The sequence below is a fragment of the Canis aureus genome, chromosome 16 (genome assembly GCF_053574225.1).
Source record: "Canis aureus isolate CA01 chromosome 16, VMU_Caureus_v.1.0, whole genome shotgun sequence".
Lineage (NCBI taxonomy): Eukaryota > Metazoa > Chordata > Mammalia > Carnivora > Canidae > Canis > Canis aureus.
In genome coordinates, this window is record NC_135626.1 from 36,505,190 (window position 1) to 36,520,491 (window position 15,302).

Below are 15,302 nucleotides of genomic sequence, written 5' to 3' on the forward strand. Positions count from 1 at the left end.
GTTTTTAAAATCGTTTGTATTTCCTTGGTGTTGGTAGTGATCTCTCCTTTCCCATTCATGATTTTATTAATTTGAGTCTTCTCTCTCTTCTTTTTAATAAGGCTGGCTAATGGCTTATCTATCTTATTAATTCTTTCAAAGAACCAACTCCTGGTTCTGTTGATCTGTTTCACAGTTCTTCTGGTCTCGATTTCGTTGAGTCCTGCTCGAATCTTTATTAACTCTCTTCTTCTCCTGGGTGTAGGATCTATTTGCTGTTTTTTCTCTAGCTCCTTTATGTGTAAGGTTAGCTTTTGTATTTGAGTTCTTTCCAGTTTTTGAATGGATGCTTGTATTGCGATGTATTTCCCCCTTAGGACTGCTTTTGCTGCATCCCAAAGATTTTGAACAGTTGTATCTTCATTCTCATTAGTTTCCATGCATCTTTTTAATTCTTCCTTAATTTCCTGGTTGACCCTTTCATCTTTTAGCAGGATGGTCCTTAACCTCCACGTGTTTGAGGTCCTTCCAAACTTCTTGTTGTGATTTAGTTCTAATTTCAAGGCATTATGGTCTGAGAATATGCAGGGGACGATCCCAATCTTTTGGTATCGGTTCAGATCCAATTTGTGACCCAGTATGTGGTCTATTCTGGAGAAAGTTCCATGTGCACTTGAGAAGAATGTGTATTCAGTTGAGTTTGGATGTAAAGTTCTGTATATATCTGTGAAATCCATCTGGACCAGTGTATCATTTAAAGCTCTCATTTCTTTGGAGATGTTGTGCTTAGAAGACCTATCGAGGGTAGAAAGAGCTAGATTGAAGTCACCAAGTATAAGTGTATTATTATCTAAGTATTTCTTCACTTTGGTTATTAATTGATTTATATATTTGGCAGCTCCCACATTCGGGGCATATATATTGAGGATTGTTAAGTCCTCTTGTTGGATAGATCCTTTAAGTATGATATAGTGTCCCTCTTCATCTCTCACTACAATCTTCGGGGTAAATTTTAGTTTATCTGATATAAGGATGGCTACCCCTGCTTTCTTTTGAGGACCATTCGAATGGTAAATGGTTCTCCAGCCTTTTATTTTCAGGCTGTAGGTGTCCTTCTGTCTAAAATGAGTCTCTTGTAGACAGCAAATAGATGGGTCCTGCTTTTTTATCCAGTCTGAAACCCTGCGCCTTTTGACGGGGTCATTAAGCCCATTCACATTCAGAGTTACTATTGAGAGATATGAGTTTAGTGTCATCATGATATCTATTCAGTCCTTGTTTTTGTGGATTGTTCCACTGAACTTCTTCTTAAAGGGGAATTTTAAGAGTCCCACTTAAAATTTCTTGCAGAGCTGGTTTGGAGGTCACATATTCTTTCAGTTCCTGCCTGTCTTGGAAGCTCTTTATCTCTCCTTCCATTTTGAATGAGAGCCTTGCTGGATAAAGTATTCTTGGTTGCATGTTCTTCTCATTTAGGACCCTGAATATATCCTGCCAGCCCTTTCTGGCCTGCCAGGTCTCTGTGGAGAGGTCTGCTGTTATCCTAATACTCCTCCCCATAAAAGTCAGGGATTTCTTGTCTCCTGCTGATTTAAGGATCTTCTCTTTATCTTTGGAATTTGCAAGCTTCACTATTAAATGTCGAGGTGTTGAACGGTTTTTATTGATCTTAGGGGGGGATCTCTCTATTTCCTGGATCTGAATGCCTGTTTCCCTTCCCAGATTAGGAAAGTTTTCAGCTAGAATTTGTTCAAATACATATTCTGGCCCTCTGTCCCTTTCGGCGCCCTCAGGAACCCCAATTAAACGTAGGTTTTTCTTCCTCAGGCTGTCGTTTATTTCCCTTAATCTATCTTCATGGTCTTTTAATTGTTTGTCTCTTTTTTCCTCAGTTTCCCTCTTTGCCATCAACTTGTCTTCTATGTCACTCACTCGTTCTTCCACCTCATTAACTCTCGTGGTTAGGACTTCTAGTTTGGATTGCATCTCATTCAATTGATTTTTAATTTCTGCCTGATTAGCTCTAAATTCTGCAGTCATGAAGTCTCTTGAGTCCTTTATGCTTTTTTCTAGAGCCACCAGTAGCTGTATAATAGTGCTTCTGAATTGGCTTTCTGACATTGAATTGTAATCCAGATTTTGTAACTCTGTGGGAGAGAGGACTGTTTCTGATTCTTTCTTTTGAGGTGAGGTTTTCCTTCTAGTCATTTTGCTCAGTGCAGAGTGGCCAAAAGCGAGTTGTATTGGGAAAAGGAGAGAAAGAAGGAAAGAAAAGAGAAAGAGAAAAAAGAAAAAGGAAGAAAAAAAGAAAAAAAAAGAAGAAAAAGAGAAAAAGAAAGAAAGGAAAAAAAAGTGGGGGAAGGAAACAAATCAAAAAGCAAAACAAAACGAAACGAAACGAAACAAAACAAAAAAACCACGGGGGAGTATCTTCTGATTCTGTATACTTTAAGTCCCTTGACTTCCCCTGGAACTTGGCCGTCTAGCTGGTCTTCTGGGGGAGGGGCCTGTTGTGCTGATTTTCAGGTGTTAGCACTTGGGGGAGCTGCTCTGCCCCCTGCCTGGTGCAGGGCTCAGTAGGGGTTGTTTACCCCATGAGGCCCCTGGAGGAACAACCACGGTGGCGGCGGCAGCTCTGGAGCCCTGGATTCAGCCCCCGCAGGAACTCCGGAGCTCTCCGTCTGCAGGGCCTGGAGGCTCCGGGGCGGGGCCGCTGATCTGCTCAGCTGGGGCAGGAGCGTCCTCGCTGTCCTGGGCCCTCCCGGCCTCTGCCTGTCCCGGGGGGGAGGCCGGATCCTGGGCTGTGTTCCGGCGCCCAGTGCTCCGGGGCCTGCGCTGTTGGATTCGCGCTCCCGCCCCGCAGCCCCCTCCGCGGAGCCGCCGCCCGAGCCCCTCCGAGCTGCTCCGGGTCCCGCCGTGCGCGCTGCAGCCCTTAGGGAGCTCGGGGCACGCTCCTGGGCGCGCAGTTGCTCTGTTACTGTCCCAGGGAGCCCGAGGGCATCCCCGCCCTCCTGGGTCCTGCTCCAACTCCCCGCGAGCCCCTTTCCGCCCGGGAAGGTCGGTGCAGCTCCTGCGTCTCCGGGACGGGGCTCTCCTGTCCTGGGGACACTCGCCCCAGCCTCAGCCCGGCTCCTCGCGGGGCCCCTCCCCCTTGGAGGCCTTTGTTTCTTTATTTCTATTTTCCCCGTCTTCCTACCTTGATAGAAGCGCGAACTCTTCTCACTGTAGCATTCCAGGTGTTCTCTTTTTAATTCTCAGGCCGAATTCATAGATTTTCAGGAAAATTTGAAGGTTTTCTAGGTAATTTGGTGGGGACAGGTGATTTGGAGACCCTACTCTTCGGCCATCTTGCCCCTCCCCTCCTCTCTTTTTTTTTTTTTTTTTTTTTTTTTTTACCCATTGTCTTTCTGCCCTTCTTCTGGGACACCAAATACATGTAAGTAATGACCTTTGATGTTGTCCCACATTCCACTAAGTTTTGTCTCAGGGTACTCCTCAGCTACTCCAGACCCCACATGGTCTGGGTGTACCCTTAGATAAAAAGCTGTAAAAATGCAAGTCTCATTCTACAGTTCCTTTCTTTTTCTTTCTTTCTTTCTTTTTTTTTTTTTTTTTACAGTTCCTTTCTTTCAGGGATCAAATTCCTGCCAATTTCTGCCTGCTTTTGGCTGTTTGGTGCCTTAAAAATTATTGTTTTTAAATATTTTGTTGATAATTCTTACCTGTTTGAAAGTTAGCCCAACACAAATTATTCTATTATTACTCAAAAAGCTATAGGTTTAAAAAAATATTTTCCTTCTGGCTATTATAATTCTTACAATTTCTAAAAGCTTTCAAGTTCATAGTTGTTTTTTTAAGATTTTATTTATTTATTCATGAGAAACAGAGAAAGAGGCAGAGACGTAGGCTGAGGGAGACAAAGGCTCCCTGTAAGGAGCCTGATGCGGGACTGGATCCTGGATCCCAGGATCACACCCTGGGCCAAAGGCAGATGCTCAACTGCCTAACCACCCAGGCATCCCTTAAGTTCATAGTGGTTTTTTTTTTTTCCTTAAGTTCATAGTTTTAAACTTGTATATATTTGGTTATAATATCTACACATAATGACAGTTTTCTTCTTTCTTGGGCTTCTTTTTGTCTAGAACCTCCCGAACAATATTAATTAATAGTGGGAGTAGTTGGCAAACCAATCTTGTTCTTTAATGATAATGACTTTAGTTTTTCAGGCATAAATGGGATATATATCTCTCTTAGGTTAAGAAGGTATTCTTTTATTTCTATTTAATACAGTTTTGTTACAAATAGATGATAAACATCATCAGGTGAGGTCTTTGCCATTTATCAACCTGCTTGTATAGATCTCTTTTTTAAACTAATAAATAAAAAACACAATACATCAATAATATTCAAACATCTTTATATTCCAAGGATATACTTTATATTATTATTTTAATGTACTGCTACGTTTGACTTACTAGTACTTTATTTAGGGTTTTTATATCTTTTTTTTTATTTTTTTATTTTTTATTTTTTTTTTTTAGGGTTTTTATATCTATATTAACTTTAAACTGATTCTTTTTTATGCTCTTTTAGAACTGGAGTTATGATGACTTTTAATAAATGATTAAAGAAGCTTTCTCTTCTTTGCACTGGGATAGTTTATGTTGAATGAGAATGATTGATTACTTAAAAGTTTGAATGACATTTATATAACTATATGAATCTGAACTTTTATTTTTTTTAACAATTTGACAAAATTTTCTTCTTTTTCCCTGGTTATTAGCCTGTTCAGGATTCAGGTTTTCCATTTCTCAATTCAGTTTTAGAAATCTATGTTTTTCTCAGAAATTGTTTCACTGTGGTTTTCAAATTTATTTACATGGCATTTTATTTTGTTTACTTACATAGGCCCTTATTTTTGAAAATAACTTTCAAAGGGGAAAAATGATAACCAATATCATAAAACACATTATATAAAAGCACAAAGAAGAAAATTAAAATAACTTGAAATCTCACCAAATTTATGAAATGTTCCATTATATTATTAAAGGTACTGTATTTGTTGTTGCTTCCTTTTATTCTGCTTCATTTCTGTATATTTGTGCTTTCTTTCCCTTTTCCTTGATTACATATGCAAATGCTTTATCAATTTACTGGATTTCCCACTCACCTCTGAAAATTTCCAGCTGTTAAACACTTATTTAGTATTTATACATTTTTTTCACTGTTTCTAAGGTCAGTGTTTTTTTTTTAAGATTTAATTTATTTATTCATGAGAGAATTTATACTCACAGAGAAAGAAAGGCACAGACAGACACAGGCAGAGGGAGAAGCAGGCTCCATGCAGGGAGCCCAATGCGGGACTCTATCCCAGGTCTCCAGGATCAGACCTTGGGCTGAAGGCGGCACTAAACCGCTGAGCCACCCGGGCTGCCCAAGGTGTTGTGCAATGGAACTCTTTTCAAAATTAAATTCTTATGTGAAATCATAATGTATAAAGAGATGAAAGCCCAGTGCTTGTGATTAAGGCAAAGGGGACAGAGGGAGCTTCCCAGAGTCCCTCTCAATTGACCTGCCTCTGCTCTTTCTCTTTCTTATCAGAGGGTTGTGACTCCACAGAGCACTGTTCTGATTTATTAATTCTGCTTTTATCTTTGTTTCCTTCTTCCTATTTTCCACAGGCTTGTTTTATTGCTCTTTTCTGATTTCTTGAGTTTGATGCTTTTTTTCTTATTTAATACTAGAAACAAATATTTAAGTCTATGAATTGGTCAGGACAATACTGGTTATATCTTATAATATTTTATTCAGGCTATTTTCTCAATATGTTGTAATTGCATTTCCTCTCTGACCCATGACATATGTAGGAGTGTATTTTCAATGTTCAGATGTGAAAGGTTTGTTTACTCTTTTTAATATTAAGTTCTGGGGGATCCTTGGGTGGCTCAGCAGTTTAGCGCCTGCCTTCAGCCCAGGGCGTGCTCCTGGAGTCCCGGGATCAGGTCCCACATCAGGCTCCTTGTATGGAGCCTGCTTCTCCCTCTGCCTGTATCTCTGCCTCTCTCTGTGTGTGTCTCTCATGAATAAATAAATAAAATCTTTAAAAAAAATAATATTAAGTTCTGGTTTTATTTTATTCTTAGACCTAAAATTTTTCCTTTAAAGCTATAAAACTTTCATTTTCTGATGCTTATTTTGTGGAGAGGCCATTTTGACTCTGTTGTTTTGTAGGCAACTTATTTTTTTTGTCTGAGTCCTTGAGGGATGTTTTCATTTTTCTTCAATTTTGAAAGTTCAGAAAGGTATACACAGATGTTCTTTCTTTCTCTTTCTTTCTTTCTTTCTTTCTTTCTTTCTTTCTTTCTTTCTTTCTTTCTTTCTTTCTTTTTCTTTTTTAATAGCTTCATTGAGATACAGTTCATATAACATGCAACCTACCCTTTAAGTGTACAATCCAATGGCAATTATCACAATAAATTTTAGAACATTTTCATCATCCCAAAAGAAAACTTGAACCCTTAGTTTTCACTCCCCAATCTTCCTCCCTCCTGCAGCTGTAGGCATCCACTAATCTAACTTTATGTTTCTATAGAGTTGCCTATTCTGTATATTTCATATAAATTCATTTATATAATATGTGGTCCTTGTGACTAGTTTCTTTCACTTACCATGACAATTTCAGAGATTCACCTATATTGTAGCATGTATCAACATTTCATTTTCTTTCTATTGGTGAATAATATTCCACTGTATAGATCTATCACATTTTATTTATTCATTCATCAGTTTATGGACGTTTGGGTTCTTTCCCAAGTGGGAAAGAACATACAGGCTATTAGGAATAATGCTGCTATGAACATTTGTTTTCATTTCTCTTGGGCGTATATCTAGTAGTGAAATTACTGGGTCATATGGTAACTCTCTGTTTAGCCTTTTGAGGAACTACAAGACTGTTTAACAAAGCAGCATTTTAGATTCCTGCCAGTAAAATATGAGGGTCCCAATTTTTCTATATCTTTGACAACATTCATTTTTGTCCATATTTTTGGCTGTAGCATCCTAGTGAGTGTGAAGTGGCATCTCATTGTGGTTTTGATTTGCATTTCCCTGATGACAATTGATGTTGAGCATGTTTTCATGTGCGTATTGACCATTTGTATATCTTCCTTGGGTAAATGTCTGTTCAGATCCTTTACTCATTTTAAAATTGAATTGTTTGTCTTTTTATTATTGAGTTGTAAGAGTTCTCTATATATTCTATAGATAAGTCTCTTATCAGCTATATGATTTGCAAAAATTTTCTCCTGTGGGTTCTTTTTACTTTCTTGATGACATCCTTTGAAGCACAATAGTTTTTAATTTTTTGATGTCCAATTTATTTTTTCCTTTATTGCATGTTCTTTTGACATCACATCTAAGACACTTACCTAATTTTGGAAATATTACCTAATCCAAGGTCACAAGGATTTATGCTTGTTCCTTTCTAAGAATTTTATAGTTTCACATTTTACATTTAGGTCTTTGATCCATTTTGCATGAAATTTTGTATATTGTGTGAGGTAGGGATCCAACTTCAGTTTTTTGCATGTGGATATTCAGTAGTTCCAGCACCATTTGTTGAAAAAATGTTTTTTTTCCCTATTGAATTGTCTTGACATCCTTGTCAAAAATCTATTGATTATAAATGTGTGAAGGACTATGTCTGAAGTTTCAATTTTATTCCTTTGATTTATGTGTCTATCTCTTTGTTGGTACTATATTGTCTTGATTACTGTAACTTTGTAGTAAGTTTTGAAATCAGAAAATGTGAATTCTGGGGTGCTTGGGTGACTCAGTCAGTTAAGCATCTGCCTTCAGCTCAAGTCATGATTGCAGGGTCCTGGAATTGAGCCCAGCATCCTTGCTCAGCAAGGAACCTGCTTCTCCCTCTCCCTCTGTCTCTCCCTGAGCTCCCTTCTCCCCTCCTCTGTTTGTGCTCGCTCTCTCTCTCTCACCCACACGTTCTCTCTCTCTCAAATAAATAAAATCTTTAAAAAAATGTGAATCTTCCAAAGTTCTTTTTTTTTCAAAGTTGTTCTGGCTATTCTGGGTCCCTTGACTTTTCAAATGAATTTTAGGATTAGTTAATCAGTTTTTGCAAAAAAGTCAACTGAGATTTTTATTGGGATTGCATTAAATCTTTAGATCAATTTGAGGAATACTGCCATCTTAACAATAATAAGTCTTCATCTATGAACAGGGATGTCTTTCCATTTATTTAGATCTTTAATTTCTTCCAACAATTTTTTTTCTAACAATTTTTTTTTTGCAATTTTCAGAGTTTAAGTCTTGCACTGCTTCTGTTAAATTTATTTCTAAGTATTTAATTCTGTTTTATGCTATCTTAAGTGGAATTTTTCTAATTTCATTTTTGGCTTGTTCATTGCTACTTTATAGAAAGACAGTTGCTTTTGTATATTAATCTTGTATCTTGCAAGCTTACTGAATTTGTTTATTCTAGTAGTTTTTAGTGGGTTTTGTTATATACAAGATCATGCAATGTGCAAGTAGAGATAGTTTCACTTCTTCCTTTCTAATCTGGACTATTTTTTTAATTTTTAAACAGGTTTTATTTAATTATTTATTTATTTGAGAAAGACAGAGAGCATGAGTGGGGAAGAGGTGGACGGAGAAAGAGAGGCAGAGTTCCTGCTGAGCAGGGAGGCTCAGTCCAGGACTCTGGGATAGTGACCTGTGCTGAAGGAGACATTCAACCAACTGAGCCACCCAGGCGTCCTTAATCCTTCATTTTCTTGTGCAATTGCCCTGGCTACCACCAGCATAATGTTGAATATTCATGGTGAGAGCAAACATCCTTTTTTTTTTTTTTTTTTTTTAAGATTTTACTTATTTATTCATGAGAGACACAGAAAGAGAGAGGCAGAGACACAGGCAGAGGGAGAAGCAGGTTCCATGCAGGGAGTGCAGGGAGCCCAATGTGGGACTTGATCCCAGGACCCCAGGATCATGCCCTAAGCCGAAGGCAGACACTCAACCACTGAGCCACCCAGGCGTCCCAGCAAACATCCTTATATTGTTTCTGATCTTTAGGAACTAAGGGAAAGCACCAGTCTTTGGCCATTATGTATGATGTTAGCTGTGGGGCTTTCTTGAAGCTGCTCTTTATCAGGCCTAGGAATTTTCCTTCTATTCCGAGTTTACTGGGTATTTTTTATCTTGAATTTTGTCAAATGCTTTTTCTGCTTCTACTGAGATGATCATATGGTCCTTGTCTTTTATTAATAGGTTTATTGCATTCACTGAATTTTAGGTGACATTTATTTTTATCTTTTAATTCAACTTTTCATTTCCTCATTCTTTACACTTCAGAGGACTTTAAAGGAACCCATTAAACAACATATGCAATAGACATGATGCAAGCCTTAGAAGTTGATGGTGTTCCTCTGTGAGATTTTTAATTTCCAGAACTTTATACTTCACCAAAAGTACTAGTGATGGCTATCTAGGATTTTTTTGTTGTTTTGATGTTATTGAATAGTATGAATGTAAAACAAAATTTTAAGCATGCTTATGTAACCCAACTGTATAAATTCATAACATTATGATTTGATAGCATATATGACATTTTTATACTGTAGGCGCTGTTTTGGAGGTGGGATATTTTAACTGTGTTATTTATATACTTTTTAGGGATGATAACCCTTTTTTGCATAATAAAGTATGTAGCTGGTATTTTGGGCAATTGTGATCATTATCAATGTACTTCGTCTTTGAAAATATCTAGATGCCCCTCATTTCTTTCAACATAACATGATTTGTTTCATATTATATATTTCTATCATGTCCCTATTTTATAATGTATGTTCACATTAATTGCAGTTTCCTTCTCTTGGATACATTTTTCTTTTCCATGTGAGTTCATTCACTTGGTTGCATTGTCATTTTCATTGATGATGCATTTGCTAATTAATTTTTCTTCTTTGAATGCCTGCCCTTTTTGTTCCCGGTTTTGTAGTTCAGCTCTATTTTTTATTTCAGCTCTATTACTAGTGTTTCTTTCTTGCTTGTGTTGTCCTGTGACCTTCTATGACTGATTTGTAATATTTATAGGTTTATGAAATTGACAGTCCATCCTCTGGCATCAGAGATAATTAATATTTCAGTGTTTCTTTAAAATGGTTTAGAAAAATAGTTACTTTTTGTGATATATATATATATATATATATATATATATATATATATATATACATTGGCATTCCAAGTTTATAGCAAGGTCTTGGATTATCAGAAGGCATCACTTATAGTTATACGTAAAGTTTTATGTATTTTTTATTCAGGTAAAATATATATGACATAAGATTTACTGTTTTAACCATTAGTAAGTACACAGTTCTGTGGTATTAAGTACATTCATATTGCTTTGAAACTTAAAAAAATTTTTTTTTAAGGTTTTTTTTTTTTTTCATGAGAGACACAGAGACAGAGGTAGAGACATAGGTAGAGGGAAAGGCAGGCTCCCTGTGAGGAGCCTGACATGGCACAGGATCCCAGGACCCTAGGATCACCACTTGAGCCCAAGGCAGATGATCAACCACTGAGCCATCCAGATGCCCTGAAACTTTAAAGTTTTTAAAGAGAAGATAATACTCATTTTTAAATTCTTCAGATTTTCCTATTTATCTCTTAATACTTTCCTGTTGACCAGCTTTCTTTTTCTTTTAGATGCTGAGGAGTTCTTGGCAGAAGGTTTGCGGAATGAGAACCTCAGTACTACTGCAAGGGACCACAGAGACCATATTCTACGAGGCTTCCAGCAAATCAAAACTAGGTTTGTATAAACTGATTTCATTTCTCATTAGCTTTGAAACAATTCATAGTCAGTAAAATCTGCTTTCATAGTATATAAATTAACAAGGTAGAACATATTTACTATAGTTCTTTATACTCGACAGAGGTTTAATAAGTATTTACTGAGTTGAATTGGAGATAGGCAAGCATGGTTAGTGGCAACTAATTTACCAAAATAAAAATGTTTTCATAATTATGTATCTTAAGATAATGAATCTACTTTTAGCTTTAGATTGTTATGTTTATCTTTATTGAATACTTCTGCAAAATATGTGAAAAGCTAAACATTTATGCTTGTCCAAGTTACTAAGAAAGATCTTAGGGAGTTAGAGATAATTAATTTTTGTTATAATTTTTGGTCCTGATTTTACTTCTACATCTCCTTCCCTAAAAGAAAACTTAAACCAGACTTATCCAGTTGATTCTTTGACCATATTGGAATGCTTTACTCTTAGACTGGTGTGGAGTATCATGTTCATTGACTTTTTAAAATAAAAGGTCTTGACCTAATTTGTGCCTTTTAGAATGAGCATCTGGCAGATACATATACTTGCCTGGGGAAGAGAAAAATAAAAATTTTCTTTTGCAATATATTTCCTGGCCATCTTTTGCTTGAAATATGGTAACTGAACGAGAATTGGGGATACGTTTAGTATTATTTTAAGCTTTCTCAACCTGATGGCAATGTGGTTCAGAATGTTTGAACTAAGTACTCTTAGAGAAGAGAGAACATCTGTAGGGTTATGACTAGGATTCAATTTGTATGCCTGACTGATCTTAGCATCTACCTTAGAAACCTCTCACTGAAACTCCTTAGAAGTAGGGAGTTTTATCCTTTAGAAGGGCACAGCCAGAATCTATTCCCTCCAGAAATGTGAGAGAACCTCACAAGATGCCCTGCTGGATCTTAATCGATCTTTCCTGCTGGCTAATTAAGCATCACTTTTACTCAGCAACTGGGGACTGTGTAATTATCAGCCTGGGTTGCCCTGAATAATTGAAACAAACAGAATGCAGAAGATGGGAGCTTTCTGCAAACATGAGAATATCTATAATTTTTGGTATGCTGGAAGAGTGTTTAAAACAAACTTCTCCATAATGTTACTTTATTAGTAGATAAATTTAGATTTACCTGTGTATCTGAAGGCTTAGTTAGTAACCCATAGAATTTTTTTATTTTCACAAGCTGGACTTTGCATTATAGGATTATTATAAGGATTGCCTGAGGAATAGAGGTGGTATTGTTTCAAACTGTATGACAGAGAAAGGGAAGCCCAAACTATAATTGTGTAATGATGATGCTATTGATATAAATTTGTGATAAGAAATGCAAGAATAAATGTTATGCACCTGTATGGACAAAGATACAATGAAGAGGAATTCTCTTTTCCCATATTTGTACCACAGCGTTTGGAAAGGGCTAAATCTCAATCTTAAATTTGTAATAAATGGTGATTTTGTGGCTCCTCATTGTTACCAATTGCATATTACTTATTAGTCCTCTTTTTACTTTTTATTTTTAAATTTATTCCCTTTAAACATTTAAAAATTATTTATTTATTTATTTATTTATTTATTTATTTATTTATTTATGACACAGAGAGAGAGGCAGAGACATAGGCATAGGGAGAAGCAGGCTCCCCATAGGGGAGCCTGAAATGGGACTTGATCCTACAACCCCAGGATCACACCCTGAGCTGAAGGCAAGATGCTCAATCACTGAACCATCCAGGCGCCCCTCCCTTTTTAAAATTTAAATTCAATTTGCCAACATACAGTATAACACCCAGTGCTCATCCCATCAAGTGCCCTCATTAGCTTAGTGCTCTTTTTAAATTCACATGCACACGTCTATGCACACACACAGAAGCTGTATTTGTTATGGGATGGAGAAGGTTCCTTGTTCTCAAAGAACTTGCTGTGTGGTTTGTGGGATAGACATTCAGGAAATAATCAGCAGGAGCTTTAGGAAACATCTGATGGGAGCTTTCTGTTCATTGATTTGTTGCAAGAAAGATGACACTTTATTTAGAATTTCATAATTATCAGATCATGCAGGAAATGAGGAGCCAGAAATTAGATACTGTACCAGAAAATGGAAAAATGAGAGTTTACTTTGGCAAGCTGTTTGAAATTGCCTTACATCCACCCATTCAATCATCATTCTGTTAATGTAACGCTTGTTTTATTGAATGCTCTTCTTCAGCCATATTGCTTCTATAGTCCTGTTTATGGCTGGTCAACATTATAGACTATATGTATTGATACTGAAAGCTTGTACAATATCAGCCACATTTACTCTTGTTTTGTGGCATTGTATCTCATGCCAAAAAAGCTAGGTGTGAAAAGAAATCATCAAACTTGAGAATTAAATGTATGTGGCAAGTTGCCATGTAACATGGAAAGAATCACTGAAAGTTGTTTAAAAGATTGTATCTTTAGGCATATTAAAGTGATGATATTTTAAGGTTTGGTACATTTTGGGGGTATAGGAACCTATCTATAATTATGGTTTGACACTTCAGAACTTACTTGAAGGTGGGTAAGAAATCTCAAGCAGGATAATCTGAGAAGACCACTTGATAGATATGAATACTATACTACTCTGTATACACACACATATACATATATCCCCTTTACACACATACATGCAACTTTCCACTCTATCTTTGTTGTTTTCTTGCTTCAGTTCCTCTAATTCTTTCCTCAAGTTGAGCTGCTTGAGAATGAAAAGGGTAGAGAGTAGTGAAAATACCACTGCCTCTGATTCTTGGTCAACTCTAAAGAGTTGGCCCTAATTTTTATGGTGACTCAGAATTCAGTGGTGTTTGCCACGGCTATGGAATTGCCAGAAGTCAAAGTGTCTGACTCCATCACAACTGTTATAATGTGCTATTTGCCACCTTTCTGTTGTCTAGCATGACCAGCCCCAGGAAATGAGAGTTGTGTCAAGAGTCATGGATGTCCTCCAAGTGCTCATCTATTTTTCAGCACAAGTAGTTTAGCTGTTCTCTTTCCTCCCAGATTTAAAAACAAACAAAGATCATTATCTGTATCTCTGTCTGCATACTAGGTTTTTTGGCTTACATGTATCACCAATGAAGGATAATATATTCCATGTAAAACAAAATCTTAAAAAATGGTAATTCCTGTGATTCTGGAAGTGAAGCCTTTTGTAGTATTCCATGTCCTGAGCTATAATATTCATTGTTCTTCTTCCAACTGCCTCATTTAAACCTTCTCCCTAAAATCTAACAGCTTTCACATTCTGAGTCCAAGTTTTCATTGAGCTCTTTAGAGAATGATTAGGATGAAAGCCAGGCACAGGCTCCTCCTGTTTTATTACGGTGGTCACTGCAGGATCAGCACCAGATGTGGGACACCTGGAATGAAGCAGACAGAAGCTGCACTTAGACACTTGATGGCAGTCTCATGCATTTGCAGAAACAGTCGAGCATTCCTTAAAAGTTTTATTCAGGGGAGGCCATCTGACAGCAAGAATAGTGGGGGAGGGAATGAAGAAAATGGAATATTTTTATTACTGTGGTAAGGATATATTCTTTCTTGATGGCCTGTTTTGGAACAACTAGTCATTTATGCTCACTGTTGGAAGTGAAGGCCAGAGCCAATGGAAACAAACTTGGAGTATTATTTCCTTCTGTGAAACTTAAAGGAGTTCCAAAAAGAGACAGGTAGATTTATAGCACACTGAAAGGGAAAGAAATCAAGAAATAGCGTTCTGTAACAGGACTATGGCACAAAACCCACAAAACTCAGGACGTTTAATGTACAGACTGAAAGAGTATCTTGAACTTGTCTCATTGTGGGTGGCTAGTGTGTAGCTCCACGTGACACATGATACATTAATATAAATATCATAAAAACAATTCAGTTTTCTTTGGGAACTTCATGTTTTTCTTTTCAGATTAACATGGATTTAACTTTAAAGCAGGGTTTAACTTAAAAATGTATCATCAGGAACACCTGGGTGGCTCAGTCAGTTGAGTGTTTCACTCTTGATTTCGGCTTAGGTCCTGATCTCAGGGTTATGAGACTGAGCCACGTGTCAGGCTCTGCTCTTAGTGGGGAGTCTACTTGAGATTCTTTTTCTCCATCTCTCCCTCTCAAATAAATAAGTAAATACATAAATAAATCTTTTTAAAAAGAGAATGTATCACCAGATATCTTTGTAGTATAGGAATAGAGACAAAGAGTCTGATAACAGACTTTGGGAATAAAAATTTCAAAATAGTATACTGTATATATCATTACCAATAATTACATAGAAGGTTTGACTTTTCATAAGTGTAGTTATTGAGCTTAAACACCCCAAAAGAAAACACATTCACATGAAGCATGCTTAAAGAGAACTAAAATAGGGACCCCTGGGTGGCTCAGCAGTTGAGCGTCTGCCTTTGGCTCAGGGCGTGATCCAAATTCAGGGATCGAGTCCCACATCAGGCTTCCTGCATTGA

The 15,302-nt window shown here is 37.0% G+C and overlaps 1 protein-coding gene across 2 annotated transcripts in view; it reads left to right on the top strand.

The window, feature by feature from the left end:
• SKAP1 (src kinase associated phosphoprotein 1) overlaps positions 1–15,302 on the top strand; it is a 286,257-nt gene that overhangs the window by 22,792 nt on the left and 248,163 nt on the right. For both annotated transcript variants that reach the window (XR_013354516.1, XM_077852923.1), the window contains exon 2: positions 10,702–10,807. Coding sequence is in view for 1 of the 2 variants with exons in the window: in XM_077852923.1 (XP_077709049.1) it covers positions 10,702–10,807 (106 nt within the window). In the remaining variant the exon portion in view is untranslated. The remainder of the gene's footprint in view (positions 1–10,701; positions 10,808–15,302) is intronic.